Source organism: Halictus rubicundus, chromosome 13 (genome assembly GCF_050948215.1).
Source record: "Halictus rubicundus isolate RS-2024b chromosome 13, iyHalRubi1_principal, whole genome shotgun sequence".
Taxonomy (NCBI): Eukaryota; Metazoa; Arthropoda; class Insecta; order Hymenoptera; family Halictidae; genus Halictus; species Halictus rubicundus.
The window spans coordinates 5,770,746-5,792,775 of record NC_135161.1 but is presented as its reverse complement, the minus strand read 5'-3'; the positions used below and the strand labels follow the sequence as shown (position 1 = coordinate 5,792,775).

General features: G+C 44.2%; 1 protein-coding gene across 4 annotated transcripts; it reads left to right on the top strand.

The window, feature by feature from the left end:
* The first annotated feature begins 283 nt into the window (after window positions 1-283).
* LOC143360144 (coronin-2B) lies at window positions 284-21,918 on the top strand. 4 transcript variants are annotated; one of them, XM_076798718.1, is made up of 10 exons: window positions 466-578; window positions 8,597-8,803; window positions 15,575-15,772; window positions 15,963-16,079; window positions 16,721-17,035; window positions 17,108-17,332; window positions 17,454-17,663; window positions 17,760-17,877; window positions 17,968-18,194; window positions 18,398-21,918. In XM_076798718.1, the coding sequence occupies exons 2-10, from the start codon at window positions 8,786-8,788 to the stop codon at window positions 18,593-18,595; spliced, it is 1,626 nt and encodes a 541-aa protein (XP_076654833.1). In that variant the 5' UTR covers window positions 466-578; window positions 8,597-8,785; the 3' UTR covers window positions 18,596-21,918. The 4 variants fall into 4 exon arrangements, with proteins under 4 accessions (XP_076654831.1, XP_076654833.1, XP_076654834.1 ...); XM_076798717.1 differs by lacking the exon at window positions 466-578 and adding an exon at window positions 3,226-3,984; XM_076798716.1 differs by lacking the exon at window positions 8,597-8,803 and having other exon boundaries at window positions 284-578.
* The last annotated feature ends 112 nt before the right edge of the window (window positions 21,919-22,030 follow it).

Here is a 22,030-nt window from a genome sequence, read left to right as displayed (position 1 = left end):
CGTGTTGCGCACACGTCGGGCAATCGATACGCGGCGCCGCGCCACGCCGTTGTACATGTGCCGGGTTCAGTGAGTGGATTACGAAATCGGACGAGTGGACAGAGCGGTGGCACGTTCGCACGTGGCCCTTTTGTCCACGATTTTTCGCGACTCCGAGCAACCCGTTCCTCTCTCTCTCTCTCTCTTTCTGTCTCTCTATCTCTATCTCTCTCTCTCTATCTCTCTGACAAACAGGTACCGCGACGTTCAACAATTGCCAGCGCGAAACCGATTCGGTTTTCGACGACTGAAACGCGAACGCCGAGCATCTACACAGCACACGAACACAACAGGCTCTTTCTTGCTCTCTCGCTCTTTCCCTCCGGGCCGAGCTGGTGACGTGGGTCGAACCCGCGTCGTGCACATTATTCGTCGGAGTACCAAAGAGATATCCTATGGGATATAATATCGCAAACTGGGAAATGATACGCTCGAGGGAGGAATTTGCGGAGAAACTGGGCCTGGACGCCGCGGATGACACTCACTCCCTGTTGAACAATATGGTAGACGTCAGAGCATGCTACAAGCCCAGCGGAAAAGTAAGATTTCATCTTCTGATCGTTGTGCACCTTTCTGCCAGGCTCTTCGAGTGATCGCTTCTTCCCTCGTTCACTCTTTCCGTTTCCTCTTAGTCAGTTCTTTTTGTTTTTCTCCTTTTTTTTTCGTTCGTTCGTTTGCAATTCGACCGATGGATATGGACACTTGATTCGCTTGTTGTGTTTTCATGATCGATACCGCCTTCGATGATGCCCCGAAGAGGGGATGATGATTCCTGTACCCGTTTCGTAGTCTCTTTCCCACTGTATCTGTTTTTGTGTCGCTTGGAGAATGCATTGTTGTTGTTGTTGTTGTTGTTGTTGTTGTTGTTGTTGTTGTTGTTGTGTGTGTGCACTTATTATCGATTCGATCGATTGCGTGTACCGGTCGCCCGTCACCGTTATAGCCCGACGCGGCAGCTTTTGTTTTCGAATCAGGCTGTATTTAGAGCGCTACCACTTTGCGCGAGCGTGTTCGGCTTCATTTAAGGAAATTGGTATTGATTGACGACCGCAATCACCGATGGGAGAGGGGAGCCAGTCCCACTTTTTCTTTTTATCCGTTTCTCCAAGGAAGTATTCGTTAAAGTTTCTAATCACCGATTAATCGGGGGACCGGGGGAAGTACTCTCGCAGAACACCGCCGCTTCGAGAGCCCACTCCCGGAATTCCCCGTACTCCTCGTTTCGAACGCGCAGTCATGGAAATTTCAATACACTCGAGATGCAAATTAAATTCTTATAAAGCGGGACTGCCTCTCGGAACGAAAGCGGGTTCCTCCATTTAAGTGGTTAAATGTAGAAAACCATAGCCCTATGAAAGTCCTAAGTCGAACTGACTCTAGATCAAAATGGATTCCCATTGTCCGAGGGTTAAGAGAAGCGATACAGTGTTTACTCGGTATATGTCCAAAACGCGGGTCTAGGCAGAGACATATATCGGCCAGGAGATGCTATTCTTTGATCCACGCCGAATCTAGAGAAAATCCTAAGTCGAACTGACTCTAGATTAAAATGGATTCCCATTGTCCGAGGGTTAAGAGAAACGATACAGTGTTTACTCGGTATATGTCCAAAACGCGGGTCTAGCCAGGGACATATATCGGCCAGGAGATGCTATTCTTTGATTCACGCCGAATGTAGAGAAGAAGCTACTGTCCCAGCCTCACAAGACGTCCCTCGAGACGGCACGGGGACAAGAGGGGTCCTCGCTCGCACCTAATGCTTAGGCTTTGACGTCACACCGAAAGTTCTTGTGGAATGTCCCAATCGGACGGCTTACAGCCGCATTCCTGTCAGAGGACTTCTTGTGAGGCACGCAGACTAGAGGCCTCGGACATATATTAGGGGGACCCATAAGTAATCAATTATTTTGAAATCTAAAGCAAACTTTGTAGTAAATTCAAGTTTTTATTTCTTAATTTATTATATAATCTCCATCATTATCAAGGACAGTTTGCCATCTTTCCTGCAAATTTTTAATCCCCCTCTTATAGAAATCCAGGGTTTGTGAAGCAAAATATGACTGAAGGTTCCTCCTTATATCTTCTACAGAAGTGAATGTTTTATTTCTTAAATATTGCTCCAGAGATCTGAAAAGATGATAATCAGAGGTAGCAATATCCGGTGAGTACGGGGGTGCGGTAAAACTTCCCATTGCAATTCTTTGATTTTTTCCTGAGTGAGTTTCGCTGTATGGGGCCGGGCATTGTCAATATGCAGTATTACACCTTTTCTGTGGGCTAAAGATGCCCTCTTTTTCAATAGTTCCGAATACAGCCGTTGTAAATGCTGACAATACAACTCAGCAGTAACTGTTTCTTCAGGTTTCAACAACTCAAAGTGAATTATGCCACGACAGTCCCACCGAATGCACAGAAACACCTTTCTAAGTAATAAACTAGGTTTAGGGGTTGATATTGCGGTTTGATTTGCAGAAAGCCATTGCTTCGAACGCTTTATGTTATCATAAAGAATCCATTTTTCATCTCCGGTAACGATTCTGCTAAGAAATGGATCTCTACGAAATCTGGATAGCAATGAAGTGCGAATTGATCGACGAATATTCTCGTTGGTCTCAGACAATTGATGCGGTACCCATATTCCTTGCCTATATGCCTTTCCCATTTCGTGTAGGTGCCTTTGTATAGTTGACCATGTGGACCCAAGGCTTCTCGATAAATCTTGTATACTTAATTTTGGATCAGCTTCCACTAGAGATTTTAGGGTGTCATTATCAAATTGGTCGTTCACTTCGAGGCTTGTCAGAGAGATCATAATCACCAGCAGGAAACCTTCCGAACCAACGTTGACACTTGTTGACCTTCAATACATCTCCGTAAACATCGCAAATTTTCTTTGTTGTTACCGTTGCATTAAATCCCGCATGAAAAAGTATGCAATGACGAACATGATCCTCGGAAGGTACGGACGCCGCCATTTTATTACAGGGTTGTAAAAAAGATTATACTTATTAGAATATTTTGAGCACAGGCTGCTTTACCGAAAACTGTAAAAGAATACAAGTGTTTCCTCTTCAACGATCGGTACAGAACTAAAGGCAAAACAAATTCTTTGCAAATAATTGATTACTTATGGGTACTCCTGATATAAAGTAAACAAATAATTGTTCGGTGGGCTATGACTTCCCGTGCCGTGGAGACGATGATCCGCGACCGCGTGCGTGGATCGTTTCGCGGGCGCAGAGAGAGCGAGAGAGAGGGAGAGAGAGAGACGTTTTGCGCGCGAATTGCGCGTCATTCGACAAGAAGAGCGAGCGGGCGGACGCGCGCGTTTCTATAAAAGCGTCACGCTCGCGTATTAAACACGCAGCGAGGAGCGTGCACCACGTGACACGCGGCTGGCGGTGATGCAGGCTCGTCTACATAGAGCGGCGTAGCGGCTAACTGGCAGTGCTTGCTCGACGACTTTCGCGATATAACGCGCGCGTGTCCGAAACTTGCCGATCGTAAAGAGCGCGCACGGTTGTTGCTTCTCGCCTGGCCCTTCTTGTGTCTGAATGAACGGCCCACCGTCGTGGCGTGCCCCGTCTCGTCTCGTCTCGTCTCGTCTCGTCTCGTTTCGTTTCGTCGCGTGACCACGTTTTTCTTTGCATTCGAGCTGAATCGCCGCGGCGCTGAATAGCAAGCAAGCCAGCCGCGCACAGAGCGCTCCGTTGTTGCGCGGCTCTCTCTCTCTCTCTTTCTCTCTCGCGCGGGTTCTCGGCTTTATCTTGTAAGTACGTACACACGTTTCGCCCGGGGAACGTTATTGTGCGCCAAGGGGAACCCGTCCCGCGCTTCCCACGGAAGTCGCTCGAGACTCCTGGAACACGCGTCTGGTTCCGCCTCCGAGCCCAGCGGACGTGGAGGACGTTCCACGGCGCCGTTCGCCGTCCCATGGACAAACAGGTACTTTGTTTTCGTACGGGTATACAGTGTGTCGGGAAAGTACAGCCGGCCGTCCCTTCGGTTCCGCGCCACGGAGCAGATAGTTTCGAACATAACGAACACCCGATTAATAAGGCCTAACGAGGCTAATCGTGCGCGAACAAACCAAGACCACGGAGAGACCTATTCCGGCCACTGTATACTGTACTCGCTCCGACCGGCCGTGCCGTTTCTTTGCTGACTTAACCCTTCGACTGCTATGAACGCGTCCAGCGAAGGTTATCGCTGTGTATCCGGCGATCTTCTCTATCGTATACACTCGAGAAACGCGAGAATCATAAATATTTAAGATCAGCGCATACCTCGTCGCGTAGCAACGAGAAAAATCCTGTTCATACAGGTTACGCAGACTAAACGCACACTAAAGTATCCCCCCTCTCAGCGATCGCAACTGCTTAGACCAATTCCGCAGTTAAAGGGTTCACGCAAGTATGCGAGCGACTACAGGGCTTGAAACTACGGCGTTACCGGAAACTGTTTTAAGACACAGTAGCTGCTACGAAGAACCGACAAAATAACGGTTATGGAATCGATGTGGGAACCGAAATAGTAGCCGTGTGTTACAGTGAATTCTCGATATATGTCGGCAACACGGGTCTTGATGTCGTTTGTCGTCCAGGAGCCAGTATTTTATTTCGAACGTAGCATAGCTCGGCGACCGAGGTCTCTGGAGCTTCTTGGCCCCTCGCGGGATACACCCCGCGGTAGTGGGGATAATTCCGCGACATTTATCGGCCATGCCTCGGCGACATGTATAGCGAATTCACTGCAGCGGCAACGTTCGGTCCTTCGCGATAGTTGTTCGGAACGAAAGTTCCTTCCGGAGCCGTTTGGAAAACCGCGGTCGATAATTACAACAGTTTTCAAGCTTTGGGTCTTGGAGATTATTTATGGTTGAGCCACTCGACGAAAACAGGCCGGGTCGACTTAACGCAAAGCCGCTAGATAACGGGAGGGCGATTCACCGAAAGCTAATATCGATCCTCTTTATCGGATAGTGATCTTGATCGCGATCACAATGCTGGGAACACGCCTTGCTTCTCACGCGGGTACGTGCTAAAAGACAAAGAAGCGTTAGACCAAGTTGTGGAACACAAGAGGAGCTGAATCGAATTGTCTTGAGAATATAGAAGAATAGCGACTGGTTCGCGATCGCTGGTTCCCGTTCGCATGAACGGAACACAGGTCTCGCGGAGAATACCTGAGCTCATCGTTCCCCTCTTCCTGGCCCACGGACGACATTGATTTCGAGGCGTTGACGTAAGCGCGCGTGTAACACGGCGTAGAAAGAAAAAATAAGGATTACATGCTCGTGCAACCGAAGAATTTCCGGACACGTGGGTGGAGTATCTTTCCCCCAACCGAGCCACGATGGTTGATCCTACGACGAGATACAGCTGCTGGGAACGATACGGCTGTGACGGTTAAACGGTTCCTACTTCGCTAAACACTGGTTTTGTAACCACGACGATTTCCGTTGATGCAAACTTCCTTCGCTCTATCGCTAACTCACCCGAGGGCAGTTGTGTAGCATGATCGTGGGTAGAATCATCATCTAGCCACAGGGGCTGCTCGAGTCTCAACTGAAGAATTCGCCTGGAAAGAGGATCAAATTCATTAGTATAACGTAGTTCGTTCACTACTGTTTGTTTGTAGACTGCGGATGTTAGGTATTTATTTTAAAAAATGAGTAGGTGTAATTTATTAGGTCGTTGCATATGAAATGTCCGATTTGTAACGGTAACTTTAAACAAACACAATTTTCTCTAAATCAAGCTTATTGATTAAAGTAAGCATCATTATCAGTAATCGTCATATTCTGTTAAATAATTATTTAAATAAAAAAAAATGTTTCATATAGCACGTTTTTAAGACGGACTGAAAAGTATAAAACAATTTTTCCTAACCCCGTACAGATAGTCCTGAAAATGTGTGATTTTGAATAGCTATGAAAATGTTTGTAAGATTTAAAACGAAAAACGTTGGGCGCATGCAATAAATAATTGATGTATGAATAGTTCACCTAAGTCACTAACAATTTTATTGTACTGCAAATGATATGAACTGTTGTGTGAGTTTTCTCAACGACAGCTATCCAGTAAACAATTTTCTCTGAATTTGGCACCAAAATTTGTCTCCGCATTAGGATCGGTATTAGAGTGCAAAGTCTGCAGTCAAAATTCCATGCCAAATCTTGACTTCGTGCAGCTTCGTTATAGAGGGCAGGTTGGTCGCACTAAGAGAGAACCTAACCTTGTTCTGAAAGTAAATATCGGGCGAAGTCGAAGTACAATACATTTATGCACATATTTTACTTTTTACAACACATTTCTTACGGCGCTTTGTCTTTTATTGCACATTGTGGTGTTCACGCATCACTTTCGCGAACAAAGTTACGTCCGTTTTTAGTGCGACGGACCTGCCCTCTATAACGAGGGCCGAACGAAGCCAAGGTTTGGCTCCAATTTGGCATGGGATTTTGCCTGCAAACTTTGCACTCAATTTGCGATCCATCTGTCACCGAATTTGTCGACTTTGGGTGCCAAATTCATATAAAATGGGGACCAAATTCTGCTCCAAGCAGGGTTTGGTACCAAATGGGCAAGTCTTTTCCCCGCATAGTGTGCTGCAAACATTGCGCTAAATTTGCTTGAAACAGCATTTGGCTAACTGGGATACTCTCCACACCCCTTACTATTATCTTGTGCCCCATGTTTTTCGTTTTGAATCTTACAAGTGTTTTCATAGCCATTCGAAATTCACAATCACAAATTTTCAGGACTATCTGTAAGGGGCTAGGAAAAATTATTTTATACTTATTAGTCCGTCTTAAAAACGTGTTATATTAAAAAATATTTTTTTATTTAAATATAATTATTTTCTGCTTTTTAGTCTTGTATGTGTTGCCATCCAGTTTTGAGCTGTGTTTAAAGTTCCAATTGCAAAATTTGTACCGAACAGACGAACAGACAGACACAACAAAGCGAGTTAATAAAAACGTGGTAAAAATTTCAGAGTTTTTCGATTATAATATAGTGAACATAGAATTTTGTGGTTGTTCGCCTTCCTCGTTTATTAGATTATCATCTATATTTTTAAGCTTTTTCTATCATTCACTACTAGCGCGTTTATTTACTACTGCATTTTGACCAACCATCACACAATGTTGTCGTCAATATGTTTAAACAGAATACACGTCGCTCACATTGACCGATGTTGAAATAAATTTCATTTAATGTAGATTCGCGATAAGGTTCTTATCTTTTTTATCATACTAAATGCCAAAAAAGGCGGTAATTTAATCTCAAAATGCCGCCATTTTGTACGTAATCAAGACTTTTAACCCTTTGCAGACGTATGTCTGCTCTTAGCCACCACAGCAAAGAACCATACTGATCTTATATTATCCCCAAGACTCCGTAATTCACGATAAGGTAGAGTGACCACATTACCGACAAAAATAGGGGAAAAATGGTTTTACGTGCCTCAACTTTTTCGTCCTTATATGAGAATATTTTCCGCTGGAAAAGGGCTCATTCGAAAGAGGAGGGTTCAATCTAGCGCGCTCTGGTCAGGAGCTAACGAGATTATGCAGATATTTGTTAATATAAGCGTCAGAAGTAGGCCAAAAATTGACGATGCGTATGCGGTGGAATCCAAGCATTTTTATGCCATTGGATGAGTTTTTTGGATGAAATCGAGAGTAGCGCACACTAGAAAATATCTCCAGCCAGAAATTGAGCTATATTTTGTCTTGATTCCCTAGCACGTTTCTGGCGTCAGAATTCATGATATCGATAATGCAGAGCAAAAAATGTGACTTACTCCCGTCGGATCAAGACCAGTCAGTGGCTCTTCAGTTACCGACCTGCTGACTCTGCAAAAGTCACGTGACTAACCTTCAATAGTATTTCTTGATTAAAACATTTAATAAAATTTGCGTTCTAAAACCGGTCATTTCATGTGCAACGACCTAATAAAGCAGTAAAGACAGTAGAGGAATTTCAATATGTTGTTTTATTTTCAGCGACTTAAGCATATTATTCTATTTCGCTCCGAGTTGTTGCAATTCCGGTAAAAACTTTTTATTTGCGCTGAAGATCCGTAGTCTAGCGATTGGACAGTGTCCTTTCAGGTAGCCCTAGCTCTCCCGGCGACCCCCCGCCGGATTCGCTGCTTTGCCGAGAGAGTGGGGATAACTCGAGCGAATTGCGTCGCAAAGCCGTGCGAAAATTGCCGTTTGGGGCAGCCCTAGGTCTCGTGACTCGAACGGATTAGCCAGCTCGCCGAGAGTCGTTGTTCGAAAGCAAGAAAACGGTAGCGGTAACGAAACTGCAAGTCGTCCGTCACGCATCGGAACGATGTTCCCGGCCAATCGAGGCTTCTCGCGGATCGATCAAAGATCGCGAGGGCAAGGGAAACGCGGGGGGAAGGGACGGGTAGCGAGCCGATAGGTAGCCGATGCATCCGCGGATCGATGCACTTGTAATTCGCCCTCGATCCGACGCGGGCGGTCGGTCTCTAATCGCCTCGCTCGACACCTCGTGTTCCCTTCTGTTTTTATTTCTTCCAGTAAAGAGGGAACCGATACCGAGCTAGACTCGAATTCTCCTATCGTTCGCATGCATGGGTCCTGGCTTGTACGAATTGCCAGCCGCACAATCGCACGCGCACACACACCACCGCGTACCTGTTCTGCACTGGCGACCAACGTATCACACCGCGCGTGTACCCGGCCGGCCGAGTCCGATCGGTATCAGACATGACCAACGATAAACAGGTGAGTGGTTTCGGTGTACAGGTGACTTTTGGACCAGTCGAACGAGTGTTCTCGACAGTTCTTTGCATATTTTTACCGCTACTGGTATTTCCAGATAGCCGGAGACCTTTCCCGACGGCATTTGCATCGGTGCCCGCTATCAAAACGCCACGCGAATTTCCTTCACTCTTACTTTCGCACACCTTTCTCGTGGGCAACGCTCTTTGGAAAATACGACCGGTTTTCTACTTAACACTGGGCTCACGCGGCGCTAAAAGCGACCATTTCACATTAAAAGTGACGAGAACGTGCGTCCGTCCAAATTTCTAGCCATATATAAAAAAAAAAAATTTTTGAGTAATTCTTCATGATTGCACCTTTATAATCTTAATAATCTTAATTTAAAACTAAATCTGCCCAGCACAAATATATGGTTGCATCAAGAAATTTATTCAACGATTTCCTATAAAACGAATCTTTATAATTCCAACAAATTTAAAATAGCAAAACCCTGACGCCATTTCACCGGTAGGTTGAGTGTTAAAAATATCAGAACGCGTCCCGCAAACCTAATGTTAACACTGGGTTCACGCAGCGCTAAATGCGACCATTTTACATTAAAAGTGACGAGAACGTGCGTCCGTCAAAATTTCAAGCCATATATGCAAAGAAATAAATTTGCAATCTTTACTACCTCAATAATCTCAATTTAAAACTACATCTGTTGAGCACAGAAATGAGATGTTTCGCTGTTTTTATTATGCAGTGAATTCCCGATATTAGTCACTGCGAGCCTCGCGTTTAATAGTCACTGGAACTACCCACACCACCACTGATAGTGACTTTTACATTTCCGGCATGCACCGTGTATTTCAAATGCAACGTTCGGTGAGAACCACAGATTTCGTCTAAATGTCACTGGCCAGAACCGCGCAAGTGACTTGTATCGAGAATTCACTGTAATGTACGGTTGCATTGAGAATTCAACTATTTCCTGTGAAATGAATCTTTATAATCTCAACGAATTTAAAGTGGCAAATCTCAGAGGTCATTTCTGGATTTAGTGTTAAAAATATCAGAACGCTTCCCACAAGCCTAATGTTAACATTAGGTTTACGGACAACTAAAAGTGACTATGTTACATTAAAAATAACGGGAACGCGAGTCTATCCAAATTTCTAGCCATATATCCAAAGAAATAAATTTTTTAAGTAATTCCTCATGGTTGTGTCTTTACAACCTCAATAATCGTAAATTAACACTAAATGTACTGAGCACAAAAAGGGATAAAAATATATTACATTAGAAAGACGACAAGATTAATTTTATATCGATGTTTCGCCGTTGTTATTATAATATACGGTTGCATTAAGAAATTTATTCAACCATTTCAAATAGCAAATCCCAGAGGTCATTTCTAGGTTTAGCGTGAAAAATATTAGAACGCAAGCCTAACCCTAACCCCTTGCACTACTATTTATTTTGTGATTATAATAATTAGAAGCTCTTCATCGTTCAGAATTTCGTAGAAAAAGGAAAGATAGTTTATATTTATTGCCTATGTTTTCTCCAAAGGATATATATCAACTACAACAAAATAGAATTTTATTTCGGTTTAAAGGAAATTAATAACATACATATTTATTAAACTTTGTTCAGAATCTTCATCACTGACTCGACATTGTAGGTTTACGAAGCATTAAAAGTGACTATTTTGCATTACTTTATAAAAATAACAAGAACGTGCTACCCCCATTTTAGTCATATTTTTAAAACAACATACACTCAAAGAAATAAATGTGCTAAATAATTTCTCATGTATGCATCCTTAGTCTTAATAATTTTAAATTAAAAATATTCTGTTCAGGGTCCCGTAAACCTGGTGTTAAGTATGTCTGCACCGGCATCCTGCAAAAGTGCATTGACTCGGGTCACTCCTTGCAAGGAGTAAATTGCCTGTAACAGGCTTATTATATAGATCACCGAGCCGGCAGAGCCTGACGAATCATCGGAGTCAAGTTTCCAAATGATACGATCGGGTAGCATGTTATCGTACGAAAGCCGCCAATTGTTAACGTCGATGGCGGATCGTTGGAATTCCACCTGTCGAGAACACTCGCGCGCTCGTTCGATTCGATAGAAAATTGATATACGATTCCCTCTGTCCGAATGAAACGGAGACGCTTCTGTATCTCTTCGAGGGAGAACACCGGCAACAAGTTTCGATTTGAATTACTTTTGCGCGCACGAAGCACGTTGTGTGTTGTTCCTTGGCTTGATGCATCTTGATTGATTTGCAACTGCACGATTAGCAGAAAATTTCGGGAAAAAATATTTAAAATACTATTTTAAGTAGTATAATTTAGTCTGATTCAAATGAAATACTACTTTAAATAGAAGGAAAAATTTCGGTAAATAAAATATCCTTACTTTGACAACCAGATACATAAAATATTTTACTGTTGTACTTCGAATATTTCCTTACAATGAAAATAAGTTGAGCAAATAGTTAATATTATAAATTATAATTTTTAACATAAGAAACTGTAACAGTTAACAGAGTATTATTTGCAGCTTAATTACGAATATTTGCGTGTAACATGTTGATAAACAGGCGACAATGTCGTAATAACATTACACGCAACAAAATATCAGAAAAGTATACTATCAACTATTTGAAATACTATTTTACACGGTCCCACAAAATAAGTCTCACTGTTTTCAATATTTTCCGAATAAAATACTATTTTTAAATAGTATTTCAAAAACTTTTTCTTATGAATAAAATAATTTATTTGCATGATTATAGGTATGCTTTGAAAATATAATATAATATTTCTAATTCAAATACTATTTTGCTCAGCACTGACGATTAGCCGTTTATTCTACGACTGATTCGTCGGACAGAAAAACCTATTGCCCCGGGGACCCTGTCGCGACAACTAACGAGGCAGGAGGGTACTTTTGCAAAGGAGTCTCTCCGATAACAACAGTCTGCAAACGCGAACTTTAAAACAGCGCTTCTAGAGACCGTTAAACCGAAAGTTTCGTGCCACACAGACACATACACAGAGATATCCGTGACCCTAATTGCAGTTTGCGTGGCACGCGATGATTATTACCGTCGGGTTACCCGTGGAACGCGATCGATTCGTATTGTCCGATCGACAGTGAACGCGAGCCACGTCGAATAACGACGAGAATGTTAAACACAAACGGTAACGACCATCTGGAAATTCCGATTCCTCTCGCGGAATCGAAAGACTCTTCTCGCGAGAGTTGTTTAAACATTTGTAACAGATCCGAAGAAATCGGGATCACCGAATCTGGGCCTCGGCTTATCGGATCGGTGTTACACGGACGTACATATGTAAGCGGTGGAACCGATCTAATCTGGCACGGATTCGCGATCCCACGATAGATCCCGCTTTCGATTTTGTTCTCCCCGATAATTGTCCGAGGAACGATCGCGCGCGATTATGTGTTACGTTTCGAAATTACAGGCGGCTCGATCACGCTCGTTTTTGATCGCGATCAACGCCGCGCCGGCGAGGTCGAGCACACGCCAGACGGCTACACTTTTCGCGAGAAAAAGTCGCATAATTTGATCTGTCTCGCCGCGCTACGCTGCGCCCAAACCCTCGCCCCGCCTCGCCTCGTCTCCGCTCGGCTTCTCTATGCATCATGCGCGACCAACTCCAAAGATTTCACATCGAGACGCGATTACCGCTCGTTTTCCGCGCGCGCGCGTTCCCTGCCAACGGCCCCGCAAGAACACCTGGCAGAACGTTGACCAGGATTCTAATAGTTGAGCGCGAACGATGGCAAATCGGTAATAACGTTGATAAACGACGCCGGGATCGAGCGATCGCGCGCTTTCGGCACCTCCGCGCCAGAGAACTTTCTTCTTCACGGTTTCTGAGCCCGGTGAGAGTCCCAGAAACGCATAAATAGTTTACGCTCGCGTGATGTTGGCCCGCCGCACAGTAGGCGAATATGCCATTTTGGCGCTCGAAAATAATAACTTTTAAGCCGTTCGAGATAATTGAATGATTTATGGGTCAATTTTGTAGCTACAAATTGCAATAAAAATCAATTTGAATTTGCGCGGTGTTTATTAATTACACAGGTTTTTAACAAATTATAGAACAAGTGGAATTATCCAGTTAGCCAAATGCTGTTTCAAGCAAATTTAGCGCAATGTTTGCAGCACACTTTGCGGGGAAAAGACTTGCCCATTTGGTACCAAACCCTGCTTGGAGCAGAATTTGGTCCCCATTTTATATGAATTTGGCACCCAAAGTCGACAAATTCAGTGACAGATGGATCGCAAATTGAGTGCAAAGTTTGCAGGCAAAATTCCATGCCAAATTGGAGCCAAACCTTGGCTTCGTTCGGCCCTCGTTATAGAGGGCAGGTCCGTCGCACTAAGAGCGGACGTAACCTTGTTCGCGAAAGTGGTGCGTGAACACCAAAATGTGCAGTGAAAAACAAAGCGCTGTAAAAAATAAAATGTGTGTATAAATGTATTATACTTCGACTTTGCCCGATATCTACTTTCAGAACAAGGTTAGGTTCCCGCTTAGTGCGATCGACCTGCCCTCTATAACGAAGCTGAACGAAGCCAAGGTTTGGCTTCAATTTGGCATGGAATTTTGACTGCAGACTTTGCACTCAAATACCGAGCCTAATGCGGAAACATATGGATAGGAATTTGGAGACTTTTGGTGTCAAATTCAAAGCAAATGGTTTATTGGGTAATATACCTACTCCTCTGCATTAATATTCCTGAATTAAATCTGTAATTTTTGGTAGATTTGTTGCAAATGAATTTTTTTGCACGGTTTGGTCAACAAATCATAGTTTGTCTCAGTATAGTCGGTGCTAGGTTCTATTAACATATGCACACTAGTTTAAATGTAGGCGAAAAACTTGTGCTCACTTGACAAAAACTATAATTTTTTAAATGTAATAACAATTACTTGTTTTAAAATCATTTCAATCCTAGAAGACGTAAGCTTTCGTATTATCCCAACTCAGCTATTCCTAATAGTTTTCTTTTAAATTGCACTTGAGTACAGTGAACTCTCGATATATGTCAACAACACGGGTCTTACCAGCGACATGTATCGTGCAGAAGACATACCCAAGCCGTGTTTTGTCTCCTCGGCATCCGAGGCCTCTCGTGCTTCGCGGCTCCTCACGGGGAATACCCCGCCGTAGTGGGGATAATTCCGCGACATTTATCATCCAGGCCTTGGCGACATATATAGAGAAATCACCGTATTCGGAAAATCATGTGAAAGGAGACAATTTCACGTTCTTAATTTTTTCCTCGAACTTTGCCGGCTTCTTGTGCGTCGTGGAGGACAAAAAAATTTTTTCGGACTTGTTTCCTTTGGAATGTTCTTAAAACATTCCCATCACGTATTTATTTAAAAACAAGAAAATAGTTTTCCATTTTCGAGCGCCGATTTCGCACTTCCGCCCACTGTGCGCCGCACAATGCATATATTTGCCCGATCTGGCTGGCCGAAACTGATGACTTTTTGTCAAACTCGTTATGTGGAAAAATGAGTTGTTAACAGCAAAACGGGAAATTAATCTGACTACAGATGAACTCGGATTTTCATAAATTTTAACACTAGAACTACAAACCAGAGTTGTGCAGAATTATAATTGAATTACAGAAAGAAAAAATTTATGTTTTTAAACTACTGGTATTTCCAGATAACCGGAAACCTTTCCCGGCGGTATTTGCATCGGGAAAGATTCTTTTTCTTTCCCAATTTTTATGTTTTTCTTTTTTTTTATGAAAGAATAAAAATATATCGCACTTCTTCACAGTTTTAGGCTACAATTTGGAGAGCTGTATTTTAATAATATTATGATTCAATTACACATCTGATTAAAATAATTAGTAACCTAATTAATCGAAAGGTTTGAATTATGCAATTCAGTTACAACGTAGTTGAATTAGTATATAATTGAAAGACTATGCAATTCAATTGTGTAATTGAATTAGCACAACTCTGCTACAAAGCACTAAATGCAACTGGCATACATTGCCTTATAACAACAACAAAATTACATTTGTTTCGATTTGGCACCAGTTTTGTTTAAATATCTATTTCAATAGAGAAATTTATTAAAAAATGTTCTCATTAAAAAATATTTATAATTTCAATATTTCCAAAAGAAAAGATTGGAATCAATGCATTTTGACTCATCCGGTAGTTTTAGCGTTAAGCTTCGTATCCATGCAATTTCAAGAAATATGTTTGTATATGCATAACAGAAATAATTTTGGTCAACAAGATCGAGCAAAAGCCGCACTGTGCGCCATTAGTTAGGAACCCAACGAATCAGCTAATTAGCACGGCCGATATTGTCTGGCGCAGCGTCTTTCAAACGGTTCCGCGAGCTAACGTCGAAACTACTCTCGAGACTGGATTCTGTCGGTTTCCTTGCATAGGTATAAGTATGATGGCTTTGCTGCTCGCATCTCCGTACCATTGTGTACCATTTTCTCAAATGTCATCACCTGCGTTCGAGTAACATCGGCTGAAAGTGGCTCGTGGTCTATTTAATCGTTCTACTCGGCGAAGACAGTGAACGGTTTGACTTACCTCGTTAGTTGTCGCTCGACGGGGACCGTGCGGGAGCAACTATCGGGGCAGACGGTTGTTCCGAAGATGGGAGGGACGTGTTCAGACTGAAAATGACATGACAAATGAAGGAGAACGGGAGGAGAAGAATAAAAGGAGAAACAATGTTTGCATATTTTTCTAGTCCTGGTTCCGCGGGGTCCGCAGCAGCAAGTTCCGGCACGTGTACGGCGTGCCGGCGAAGCGGGAGAAATGCTACGACAACGTGAAGATCACGAAGAACGCCCACGACTCGCAGTTCTGCGCCGTCAATCCAAAGTTCCTCGCCGTGGTGACCGAAGTCGCTGGCGGCGGGGCGTTCCTGGTGCTGCCCTTGGATCGTGTGAGTTACCTAGCCGGGATCGATTCGATTCGACTCGCTTTACAACGTCGAACCTCTTATCAGCGTCGCGAAGTTTATCGCTGCGCCCAGAGTATCGAGTACATCGACGCAAATAGCTCGTTATCGTCGATGCTGCTACAACCTCTGCGATTTTTACCAGTCGTTTCGCTAGCATGCGTTCATCTTTCAGACCGGGAGGCTGGACTTCAATGCCAGCAGGGTCACCGGACACACGGGGCCAGTGCTCGACATCAAGTGGAACCCGTTCAACGATAACATCATCGCTTCCTGCTCCGATGACTGCACCGTACGAGACAATCTTTTCACGGCTTTTCGAAACAGTTGGATCTGGTCGCGCCACGGTTGTAATCGAGTTGCTTGGAGTTGTACTGAGTGTATAAAAATTACATGTCACGACCACCTCCGGATCGGTGGAGATTTGTGAAAAAAAGTGCACCGATAAATTCACCTTGACCTCGAAAATTAAGGTCAAAGTGTCGAAAAATTTGAGTGATGAGTACTATACGATGCAATAAAAATAAAACCTTGATTTCCAAGGTCAAAGTGAATCTTGCGGTGCATTTTTTTTTTACAGATTTCCACCGATCCAGACGTGTAGAATCACCCTATGGTGGTCGTGACATATAATTTTTATACACCCTGTACAGCACGCTCGTTGCATTTCCCATTCTTTACGTGAGGAACGTAGTTTAGAACAAATGCTAATTTTGCGGAGGTGTTGCGTGTAGCGACTGTTCCTTTTTATACTGTTACGTGTACACATTGATCGCGGCTTCCATTCAATAGTGAGTCATAGGGAAATCTCAAAAACCTCCTCCCTGGGTACTTAGATTGTAGGACTCGAGTAATAACCCTGGAAACCAGCGTCCAACTGTGAACGAGCATCGTCTATCCAGGATGGTTCCCGACGGATTCTTCTGGTTCTAGATCAAACTCTGGCATATACCCGACGGAGGTCTGTCCCGGAACTTGACGGATTGGTTGGTGGAGCTTCAAGGACACAAACGCCGGGTCGCTTACATAGAATGGCACCCGGTCGCCGAGAACGTGCTATTCAGCGCCGGCTTCGACCACCTGGTGATCGTGTGGGACATAAACCGGGGCGAGGCGGTCAGCGTGATCGACAGGCACCCCGACGTCATCTACAGTATATCTTTGAACCGCGATGGAAGCTTGCTGGCGACCACATGCAAGGACAAGAAGCTGAGGGTGTTCGAGCCGAGATCCGGCATCGTAGTCTCGGTACGTGTCTGCTAAGACCACTTTACAGACCATGGAAAGTTTGATCGAACCGCTCGGTTATCGCTCGGGTAGGAAGGAGTCTGCCACGCGGGGACCAAAGCTAGCAAGGTGGTGTTTCTCGGTGGTTCGGGACGGCTTCTGACTACCGGCTTCAGCAGACATTCGGATAGACAGTACGCCATTTGGAGCCAGCACGATCTGACTGTCCCGTTGGTCTGCGAGACCATCGATTCATCCAGCGGAGTCGTCTTCCCGTACTACGACCACGATACCAACATGGTGTACCTGGCGGGGAAGGTCGGTGTAGCATAGTTACGCATTGAACGAAATTCTCGAATGAACAAAACTTGAAAGAAACTCGTCGTCACCTGTCTGCATACATCGGACGGATCAGTGAATCTAGGTTTCTCTGTTCCAGGGTGACGGGAACATCAGGTACTACGAGGTGGTGAACGAAGCTCCCTGGATGCACTTCCTCAGCCAGTTCATCTCCGGCAATCCTCAGAGGGGGCTGGGCGTAATGCCGAAGAGAGGGGTGAGCACCTCGATCTGCGAGGTGTTCAGGTTCTACAAGCTGCACGCGACCCGCGGCCTGTGCGAGCCGATCTCGATGATAGTGCCGCGCAAGGTGAGATATACACCCCGTTGATACCTCTATCGATTAACGATTCGATTCGACCGGCTGCTCGACTGATCAACTTTCACTTTCACTCGACGCCGGCAGAGCGACCAATTCCAGGAGGACCTGTACCCGGATACCGTGGGCACCTGTCCCGGTCTGTCGGCCAGGGACTGGATCAGCGGCATCAACAGCCCGCCGATTCTAATCTCCCTGAAAACCGGTACGGGACCATTTTTACCGTTCACTTTTTGTTGTTTCACACTCTTCCGTTGAATCGTGGTATCGTTAATCGGTGAAACACGTTGAACAGGGGGTAGCATCACCACGCATAAGCCGCGGGTTTACAAGCCGCCTCAAATGCCGGCTACCACGGACCTGAACAACAAGAAGAAATTCGCTTTCCTGTCGACCGAGACGGTGCCGGACTACAGGCCGATAGAGTTCCACGAGATCTCTGAGAAGAGCCAGAAGACCTCCAGCAACCAGAGCACCAAGTTCCAGCAACTGCAGCAGAAGTTTGGCAACGCGGTGCTGCAGGTACTAGTTCTCGTTATCTCTAGCGCTGGCCGAAGCTTAGGGTACGAATACGCTAGCAAGCAACTCGCGACATTTTCTGTGAGAGCAACTTGCAGAAGCGTGTACAAATTGTTTCGCTCTCTGAGAGCAACTGTCGCAAGTTACTCGCCAGGGCGTTCGCACCGCAAAAGCTTAGAATTTTAGTATTTCTCATCGTCTTGCAGAAGAACAACATCATTACTCCTCCTCCTCCGGACAACAAGGTCCTGGAGATCGTGGACATCCCGAACAACGAAGCCGAGCTGAGATTGGCGTTCGCTCGTCAGACTGACGAATTGAGACTGGTGCGACGGCAACTCGCCAACAGCCAGCTGCGAGTCAAGGAGCTGGAGGAGCAAATACGCAAGCTTCAGCGCCAGTAAACTCCCCCGCAAGTCCCCTAGCCGTGTGCCCGCTCTCTGAACCCTCTCACTTTCACTTTCGAAAGTAGACCACTTCCGTAGGATCGACTCTCCGGAGTAGAACCCGCTGGTCGAGCGGACACTCGTGTGCCTAAAGGATCCCGTGGACCAACACCAGTCGGAGAATAAGTATTAACCCCTCGCACCGTGATTCTCTAAGCGTCTACTACGATCGGCACTTCTTTGTCGTTCAGAATGCTCTAGAAGATAAAGAGAATCTGTATTGTTCATTGCATTCCTATATTTTCACGGATGGTTAAATGCCGAGAACAAAGAAAACTTAACAAAAATCAATGGACCCATGTATTCAGTAGCTTCTTCAAGGGGTTAAGCGTCTGCTTTCACACGCAGTTTGGCGACCTATGGTCTTTGGGATCCTTTGATCCTCGCTTCGAAAATATCTCCCCTAGAAGCTTCGTTGCTAGCTGCACGAGAGACACGGTACTTATGAGCGATACCGGGCTCTCACGGAGGGGTTATGGTGCATGAGAGGACTCGTTGCCAGAGAGAAGAACGTGCTTTGGCTCTCTGGACACCGTGGCTTGCGCATCCGTTCGCGTAATTTCGGTAGAACGAGTAGATCCAGCGTGAAGAAGCCTGTCAGCTGTGCAAATTCATTCGTGGCCCCTCCTGATGATCTCCATCGTTCTGATACAACAAAATCGTCAGCGCATTTGCTTAGAATCGTTTGTGTTTGCGAACGAATCATTTTCTTAGTCTCGAGAACACGTTTGTCAATTGAAACACCCAGAACGACAACGTTTCGTGTGCTTGTACCGTTAGAAGCGTTTGTTCATTTTGCACTGCCACTGTGTGATTCACACGAATGAACTGGTACAGCTGATGGACATTTATGTGAACCCGCGTGGCTCGTTGCTCGAGTTTAGACAGTTTTCCGGTAACTTTCTCGTCTTCAGCCTCTCTTTCCTATCTCCGTACGGTCTTGCTACCACTTTCTGTGAGCGCAGCGATCGAGCAACAATAATATAGTCAATTTCCGTCTCTGAACACGTTCGAGATGCTGGAACACAGATGAGCCGAGATTGTGATTCAACGCTATTGCCTTCAGACGAGCTGTACAGGACGTACGAGCTTTTTGTCTCTGTGTGTTAGCTTGATACTTCTCTGTTAGTCTGTTTCGTAGACACCCTGTTGTACACACACGCCTCTACTCGTTCCTCGACGTGTAGATACAGTTAGTTACCATTTTCCTTGTTCCGCCAGACCTTCGAACCTCGTTTCTTATATGCACGTTTACCGATACGCTGTAGCGTGCACTTCAAGAGAATGATCAACCTGATATGTGGACGCAAAACCTCGGGGAAGTATTAGTTGTTCAGTACGCGGAGAATTGTACCTGTCTTGTGCGTATGCACGTTTATCGTACACAGGTTTGACCTGTGCCGTTGCAGTTTTGGAGAACGCAACTGCAAGCCGTAGACTGAATACAACCAGGATGCAGGTGAACACTGTAATCTTGGTCTAACGAGTTCCTGGAAAAAAGGGAAGCGTTATCAAAATTGATAATGATTTGCTCGATTGGATCCGGAGACTATACTTACAATGACGAAACGAAACCATTCGACCAGTCGCATCGGTGCATCCAACCAGGCTGCTGCACAACTTGCGACTGCGTTCTCCGAGGCACTGCACAGCATTCCCTTATGTAGAGCAATAGATAAATGAACGCAGAACGTCTAGAAATCGCGGGAATGATTATTTAAACAAAAAAAGAAAAAACGCAATAAACATCACTCGGGAAGAAATGCGAAAGCACAAGATACATGGACTTAATGATAACGATCAGCAACGTACAATGTAAGATGCCCGCGCAAACTTATCTGCAACCTCTCGATGCAATAACTCTCGATGCATTTATCCAATATGTATGTAATATTAATTGATTCTTCTGACGGTCGCTTTAAGTTTGCCGGTCGTGATCGACCGACAAGAATTTTATTTATTACACATTGCGAACAGCGGTCGTCTTGTGGACAACCACCGAGGCTGTACCGCACATTAATATCGTCAATGGCTGTACATTAATTTATGTGTTATTTAATTTAATACTAGTTCTTTCTTACTCGCGCGAGAGATAGAGAATTTCGTTTGTGCCGATGATCGAGCGTGTTTATCACTGCCACGCGCACTGCCATGATATCCAAGTGGCAATACAATTAGTCCTTTTCTGTTAGGGAACGCATGGCAGTGACGGTATTTATTATGTACACTATGATTAATTTCGTACGGTAGCGTAGAGAGTGCAATACGTGCACACGTGGAAACCGTATGCACTTGTGATCGATGACAAAATAACGTGGTATTATTTTCCATTTTGCCAGTTGAAAGACAATTGGCCTTTTCTATCGGAAAACTGAGAAACATTTTTTGATCTACTATTTCGTTCAGACATGCTCGAGGAAGACCCGTGAATTTTTATGTTAACAAATGTTTAACTCTAAAAGTAGCTACAAAACATGAACAAAAATCGGGACTCGTCTCTGTAACATTCATAATATGGAATCTTGTTGTACATAAAAGTTCACGAATCTTCGTTAAAAATGCTTCACTGCGAAGTAACGCCGATACGTGTGTGTGTCAAATTAAACTTTGTCTAGGACCAACAAACGGAAGATTGTTAGTCACAAGAAAATTCTATTACCGCTTGATAGTGATCAAATTAAATAATGGTTTATACACTGTTTATATATATATATATATATATATATATACATATATATGTATTTTTCATACGACATATATAATTGTAATTTCAACCGATAAATATATATATATAAAATTTGAGCAGAATTCCTCACCAATTAATAGGATGTATATGTGTAACGCGTGCTTCGAGGTAGTCTTTCTTGGATAGAAAGAAGAGAAAAGAAAGAAATAATATATTCACCTAATTTATCAATGTGTATTAATTTCCGTGTCTAATAGAGCTTTTGTCAGAGTACTCGTTGAGTAGTCCGATATCCAAAGAGTACAAGTATTTGACTATGAGTAGTACTCGTACTCGGGTATCCAAATTTACATGCGAGTAACTATGCTCGTGCATTTAAATCTTATCAAGATATCCACATTTGCCTACGAGTACGAGTACTCGGCTATCCGAACGAGAATAGCGTGGGTACCGTACAGCCAAACAATAGTAAAAGCCGAGAAGTCTAATACTGCTTGTGTCACGATGGAAATGTGCTTCAGAAGTTTGAATTTAAAAGCGAACATGAGTCTGCCATCGCTTCAGCGAAACAAACATTTATTTTGGTCTGTCAACACATGTGTGTACGTCATGTCGAAGAGTGCTAGCCCTATATACCGTTCGTTGTATAATATATAATATATAATACACACCAAAGAACGTCGTCGTGCGAGTACCTTGCGAATTCG

Coding starts and splice junctions, on each gene's coding strand:
- LOC143360144 (XM_076798716.1), top strand. CDS start 435: ATGGGATATAATATCGCAAACTGGGAAATGATACGCTCGAGGGAGGAA. Junction 579..15,574: donor GCTACAAGCCCAGCGGAAAA/GTAAGATTTCAT, acceptor ATATTTTTCTAG/TCCTGGTTCCGCGGGGTCCG. Junction 18,195..18,397: donor TTGGCAACGCGGTGCTGCAG/GTACTAGTTCTC, acceptor ATCGTCTTGCAG/AAGAACAACATCATTACTCC.